Source organism: Poecilia mexicana, unplaced genomic scaffold (genome assembly GCF_051168715.1).
Source record: "Poecilia mexicana isolate PSO_F unplaced genomic scaffold, ASM5116871v1 scaffold_15, whole genome shotgun sequence".
NCBI lineage: Eukaryota > Metazoa > Chordata > Actinopteri > Cyprinodontiformes > Poeciliidae > Poecilia > Poecilia mexicana.
In genome coordinates this window covers 1533522-1539683 of record NW_028263384.1, presented here as the reverse complement: position 1 = coordinate 1539683, position 6162 = coordinate 1533522, and the positions used below count along the sequence as shown (strand labels likewise).

Below are 6162 nucleotides of genomic sequence, written 5' to 3'. Positions count from 1 at the left end.
ATGGCTCCTCTATTAACCCTTTAACGTTTTTACCAGCGTTTCACTGAGCAGCAGCTCCTATAATGAGCTCAGCAGTTTCATCAGGCGTTTGCTAATTGCTGCTGGCTAGTCTGAAGGAGCTGCGGTGGGCTGATGGGGGACGAAACCATTTGTGGCCCTTGGAATAAAGTTTTGTGGCCCTGACTGCAGTAGCTGAAAGTGGAGCTGATACTTATTTGGGATGAGATCTTATCAAACAGAAAATGTTCAGTACAACACAAATATCCTTTCTTTTATGAGCCACATTTTTTTATTTTACTTTGACTGGGCCACAAACATCCAGAAACCTTTTACTCAACAGACCTGAGCACCCAGAGAAAAACTTTAGATGAGACGGCAGTAAGTTGAGAAGAAACTTTTCCCTTTTGTTGCTGAAATTAGACTAAAAATATTTTCTAAACCAACAAAAATATTCAAACCAAAAACAGTTAGAAAACTTAACACCTTTGTTTTATTGACAAAAATATCTGAAACCGTTTTCAACATGTACAATAAATGTTTAGTTTCTGGTTTTATGAAAATACTGCATATTTAAATAACAAAAATGAAAGATTTACAGTAAAATTATTTAGCATTTTTAATTATTTTTTTAATTGGAGCAAATGTCCCCTGTTTGCTTTAACTTGGTTATTCTGACCCACATCGCAGAAAGTTTCTGAAGTTCTGAACTTTTCTCTGCTTTTTGCTGCCAGTTTTAGTTTTCAGAACATTTTCAGATCAATGTTTTATCATGAATTATCTTGAACCTCTAACAGAAGAGCCGTATGTAAATTTTGTGTGAAGGTATCAGCAGGTGGGCCTCGGGGACCCACCCGGCGCATCCTGTTTCCCATGATGCACCGCTCTCTCTGCGAAGCCGCTTCTTTATCATGATAGAGAAACTTTACATACTGGGTTCAGTTGTTTCTGTTAATGTGCAGCAGCTGCTTCTGCTTTTATTTGAATAATAAACCAACAGACATCACCTGAGTCCAGACTTTAAGTCAAGATAAAACAGAAACTAAACTTATTTCAGGATAACAATCAGTCAGTTTGGATAATAATTTGTTTTTATTTGTCTGTTTCTTTATTGACGTCAAGTAAAAATCTTAGCCCAGACTTTCATATTTCCCTGTAAGAAGATTAACTGTCCTGTTAAGTTTTGAAGATTCTTTTAATATAAAACAACTCAGAGGATTGAAATCAGGATTATTTTAAACATAAAATCATATTCTACAGAATGAATAATCTAATCTTCCTCTCCATGAAGTGACAAAAAACAACATTTTAAATGTTTTATTTTGATTCTTATTAAACAATTAGGATAATTTTAAAACTACAAGTTAAACATTTGAAAACCTGTGTAATTATAATAACTTGAGTTTACGAGATAAAATGCATTTAACTTCAGGTTGCAGTCAGTTTTTACAGTGTAACTGCTGATTTAGTCAGAGATGCATCATCATCCAGTTCAGTCAGTTTTCATGTTTAATTTCAGAAACTGTTGACTTTTAAACTGTTTTCAGCGAACTGTCCTTTGGAAATCATTTTGTATTCTACACCCACTTTTACTATAATTATAAAATAATATCTACAATTAAATAAATCTTCAGTTTGATTCTTGATTTGAAATTAGAGAAAAAGTCCTAAGAGAAGCTCAGAAAGAAACCTGAGCTTCCAGGAAAACATGGCCGCTTGGAGGAAACGGTTTCAGTCTGCGGTTTGATTGCGCATGCGCTCTTGTGACACGAGCGGGGTCGCGTGTCAGTAATCCGATGATCCTCCAACAGGTGAGCCAACAACCACCTGCAGAGACTCCGCTGCGTCATCTAATCAGCGGCTGCGCAGCCAGTCAGGTGGACCGGAAACAAGGTCACCGGCCCTTCAAAATAAAATGCTTTTACACAAATAACCAGCTTCAATAAGAAGAACTGTTTTATCACTAATGTAGTTCATTGTTCTGATGGACAGGAGGTGAGAAATTAAACTGTAGTTTATACAAAAACTGAAAAACAATAAAGGGCATAAAAAATGACACAAAAATAAACAAACAAATAGATAAACAGAATATAGTAAATTTATTTTGATGCCAAAGAGAAGGAAGGTCAAACTGTCTCTTCCATGCATCTGCAGGGGTCTTATCCCCAACTCTAACATCTTTCTGACTCTATATCCAAATTTAAAGAGGAGCGGCAAAAGCAAAGGAGACGGATCAGCAGAGGCAGACATGTTACTGTGGAATATCGACTCTGTTTCCTGGATACTGAGCTGTTAGCATGTCATGATGGTCACTTAGCAACAGTCTTCAGTCAGAGGCCTCCTCAGATTCTTTGCAAGCCTGCAACACTGACTGCTAGTGGAGCTCCTTCCTGTCCTCAACTTTTAATTCTCTTTTGGGATAAATAAAGTAGTTTTTAAGTTAAATGAGTTGAACATTGTTTTGGATGTTTATTTTTTCAAAGTTTGATAGATGATTTTGTCATATTTTCCTGATTTTGGCCACAAAATCCAACTTGATCAGAGCGTTTTTTCATTCCTCTTCAAAGATTTGCAGATTTGGCAGAGCATGGATGCTTTTATTATGAAAGTCTAAATAATACCCTTTCCGGTACAGCTTGTTGGGTTTGCCTGTAGTTGCCAAGGAGCCAGCTCCATAGCAACCGGATCAAGAGAGGAAAAAAAGTTGAAAGATTTATTTGTTTGTTTTTGTTTGGTTGTTTAAGGGTTAAGTAGTGAGGAAGATGAGGAGGATGAAGAATTTCCTGAGCAGATCAGGAGTTGGACACAAACTAAAAGTTTCCAGTTAGAAATGCCTTCAACGCTGATGGTGAAGCCCAAACAGGCGGAGGCGTCGAAGAGAAGCCGAGCGGCGAGGCCGGCAGCGGAGCCGCAGGCGGCGCGCTGCAGCCGCGGCGCGCCGCCGAGGGACAAGAGGGGCCCGGGGGCAGCGGCGGGGGCCCAGGGGCCCAAACCGAGGGCCAGGTCCTCATCTGCTGCCCCCAAACCAGCAGGAGCCAAACCCAGAACCGAGCCGGAGCGCCGCAGGGCCAGCAGCTCGGTGAGGCAGCCGGACGCCCGGGAGGGCGCCGGGTGTCCGGGTCTGGGGGAGCAGCGGGGCCCCGGGCCCGGCGGGAGGCCCGCGATCCAGAGGTGAGCACAGCGAGTCAGTGTGCGCAGTCAGTGTTTTATGGGTTCTGTAAGGGCCTTTTATGGGCAGCTACCCAGGGCGGCATCAGTTTGTTACTGACATTTTAGTGAGTTTCTGTTCAGTCGCTGTTGATAACTGGGAGAAAATATTACCTGCTTTGTGCTACATATAAAAAGAACAGATAACTGCTTGCATTGTGATTGGTTGGAGGGTGGCAGGAGGAGGGGCTTAGCCAGCACGCCGTTCCTGCTCTGGACTCTGGATGAAAGGAAAAGTCTCTAAATGAAACACAGAGAGAAAGTTACAATCAGCTTCCTAAAATAATGTCCTCAGTCATTGTTTCGCCAAAAGTAATTTTTCTTTTCTCTTTTCTTTTTGTATAAAACATTATTTAAAAAAAAGAAGTGGTGACATCAGAAATGTACAAATTAAATCCATATTAATAGATTTCAACTTACTGTCTTTTATTTCCTCTAAATATGTTTTTTGGTTTTAAATGAATCTGTTTATTTTATGATCATCTTGTTTAAATTCTTAATTCATGCGGTAAACAACCAGACAGAAACTTTTTACTTTTCAGGCGTTTTTGTCATTTTTCTGCTCTCCTCAGTTTGGATAAAATATTTATTTTGCTCATGTTTTGATTTTAGAGCTGAAATCCAGAAATAAATCCCGTTTATCCTTCAGTTCATTGAATGAATTACTGGTTTGGTTCAGAACCCATCATGGCTGCCTGTGTTTGTGTTTGGAGACTTTTCGTGCTTCCCGCTGTGAAACGCCGGAGCGTTCCTGAAATATCCCGCCGCTGCTGCCAGAGGCTTCGTCTCCATCTGCTGCAGGTTAATCCCACCAGGTTTCCTGAAACTGCTGCAGTCAGGCAAAACATGGCCGCTTCTGCACAACAAACTCCAGAAAAATCTGAATCAACGATGCAGAAAGAATAAACCATCCTGGATCAGGTCCATATATTTGATGTGTTTCTGAGGGATTTGCTATAAAATTATGTTTTCAGCTCAGTTTCTGCAGATGAATTTAGGATGATGACCAGATCATCGCTAACTGGGTTTCTGTTGGCAAGAATAAAGTTGAAACTATATGAAAATAAAGTTGTAGTATTACGAGATTAAAGTCACAATATTACAAGAATACAGAGAAAAATCCCTTCAGCTTAGCCTTAGATACGCTAACTTCAAATCACACTGTAATTTTTTACAGTGATACACTTTGCATTTCTCATCTATGTGCCATAATAAACACTGTTCATGATAAACACATTAAAGCAAAGCAAAAATCATCCAGAGCTCCACTGATGGATCCTGCCTCCCCCTGCTGACATGCCGCCCTGGGAAAAGAGCCGGATCATTTGAAAATCACAGTTTTTGCTGGTTTTAGTGTTTTCAGCTTCTTGTTTAAACCCTCTCTGTGTTTCAGTCACAAGGCGTTCACCGTCATCCCTCCAAACCCAAAGAAACGGAGAGAAATCCAGAAAAGTGAGTTTCCTGTTGCAGTTTGAGCCTCTGAGTATCGGTGACAGTCTGAGTAATCTCTGCCGTCTGATTGGCTGAGCAGAGGCGGAGGCAGAGCTAGCTGCTCTGGAGGAGCTGCGCCTGAGCAGAGCCATGGCTTACGTCTCCATCAACCCCAGCAGCGTTGGTGAGACACCCGAACGCCTCGCAGGCGGTGCGTTCAGGGCCGCCTCTCTGACTGCGCTTTGTGCTGCGTTCGCAGGCGGCTGCATGAGTCTGGAGGAAGTGAGGCTGAAGCAGCAACAGGAAATGATGCAAGCTAAGAGGAAACAGAAACAGGTGTGACACCTGGAACATCCTGCAGGGAACGTCCTGATCACACAGACCACAAAATGTTTAACCTCAATCTCCTGCATTTCACTGTTTATTATTAAATATGTCAAAAATGCATTAAAAAAAACGAGAAAAAGAAAAACTTTTCATTTAGGATATAGTTTTAATGCCAAATTATTTACTTTTGTTCACTAATTTATTATTTTATCTGATTCCCTTTTCTAATTTTCTGAAGTAAATATTTGTAACTCTGTTAAGTTTCTTAAATATTTCTCATGTTCCTGAAATGCGAAATAAATTTTAATATTTACATCAGTTAGTGTGTCTGACTCTGACGCTGAATCCATCCAGGAAGTGCAGATCTTCACTTCCTGCTTGTGTTCCAGATGAGGAAGCAGCTGATGGAGGAAGCGCCTGTTCTGACCAGGTGACCGCCCACAGCGCCTCCTACTGGCCTCACCTGGCAGCTCAACTCCTGCTGAACACAACTCCAAGGCAAAGGTTTCCATCCATCAGCAGGAACATTAGTTTTAAATGATTCGCCTGAACACTTCTGAGTTTAATTATTACACAACAAACATCTTTCAACAGTACAGCTCGTGGAACATCCCTCAGCATGATGCTGCCACCACCATACTTTGCCATTGTTGAGGTTGTTTCCTGATGGTGGATGGAAACCTCTGATCAGAACCATTTTAAATTCTGCATTTAATCAGTAAAACCTGCAGCAGCTGGTGTGTTTAACGCTCTTTATAGATCATATTTTGTATAAATGTCTGCTCTGTATTTTGTGTTTGTATATAAATTATGTTATAGAAGAAATAAAGTTTAAAAAGGAGAAACAAAACAGCAGCTTTATTCAATGAATGGACAGAAACGGGTTTGTTGAACCATTTAAAAAATGATTAAAGAAATCAATGGATAGATGGATGGATGGATGGATGGATGGATGGATGGATGGATGGATGGATGGATGGATGGAAAACAATTTCTGAGCTCCAAAAGTGAAAAATTTTCTACTTTTGAAACAAAAATTAGCACATATTTTCAAGAAATTTCTGATTAATCTCAAAGTTTCTGAGTTGTTTTTTTTTCTAGGAAATTTTCAAGCTCTTAAATTTCCCAGTTTTTTTCTAGCAAACTTTCTGAGATTAATCTAAACAATTCTTAGTTTTCTCCAAGAAAATTTTTGACTTT

The 6162-nt window shown here is 40.1% G+C and overlaps 1 protein-coding gene across 1 annotated transcript; it reads left to right on the top strand.

Moving 5' to 3' along the window:
- The first annotated feature begins 2651 nt into the window (after nt 1-2651).
- On the top strand, nt 2652-5812 carry LOC106932865 (uncharacterized). The gene is made up of 5 exons (XM_015011804.2): nt 2652-3168; nt 4598-4656; nt 4736-4819; nt 4895-4971; nt 5352-5812. Exons 1-5 carry the CDS (start codon nt 2828-2830, stop codon nt 5394-5396), a joined length of 606 nt encoding a protein of 201 aa, XP_014867290.2. The 5' UTR covers nt 2652-2827; the 3' UTR covers nt 5397-5812.
- The last annotated feature ends 350 nt before the right edge of the window (nt 5813-6162 follow it).

Coding starts and splice junctions, on each gene's coding strand:
- LOC106932865 (XM_015011804.2), top strand. CDS start 2,828: ATGCCTTCAACGCTGATGGTGAAGCCCAAACAGGCGGAGGCGTCGAAG. Junction 4,657..4,735: donor ACGGAGAGAAATCCAGAAAA/GTGAGTTTCCTG, acceptor TTGGCTGAGCAG/AGGCGGAGGCAGAGCTAGCT. Junction 4,820..4,894: donor CATCAACCCCAGCAGCGTTG/GTGAGACACCCG, acceptor CTGCGTTCGCAG/GCGGCTGCATGAGTCTGGAG.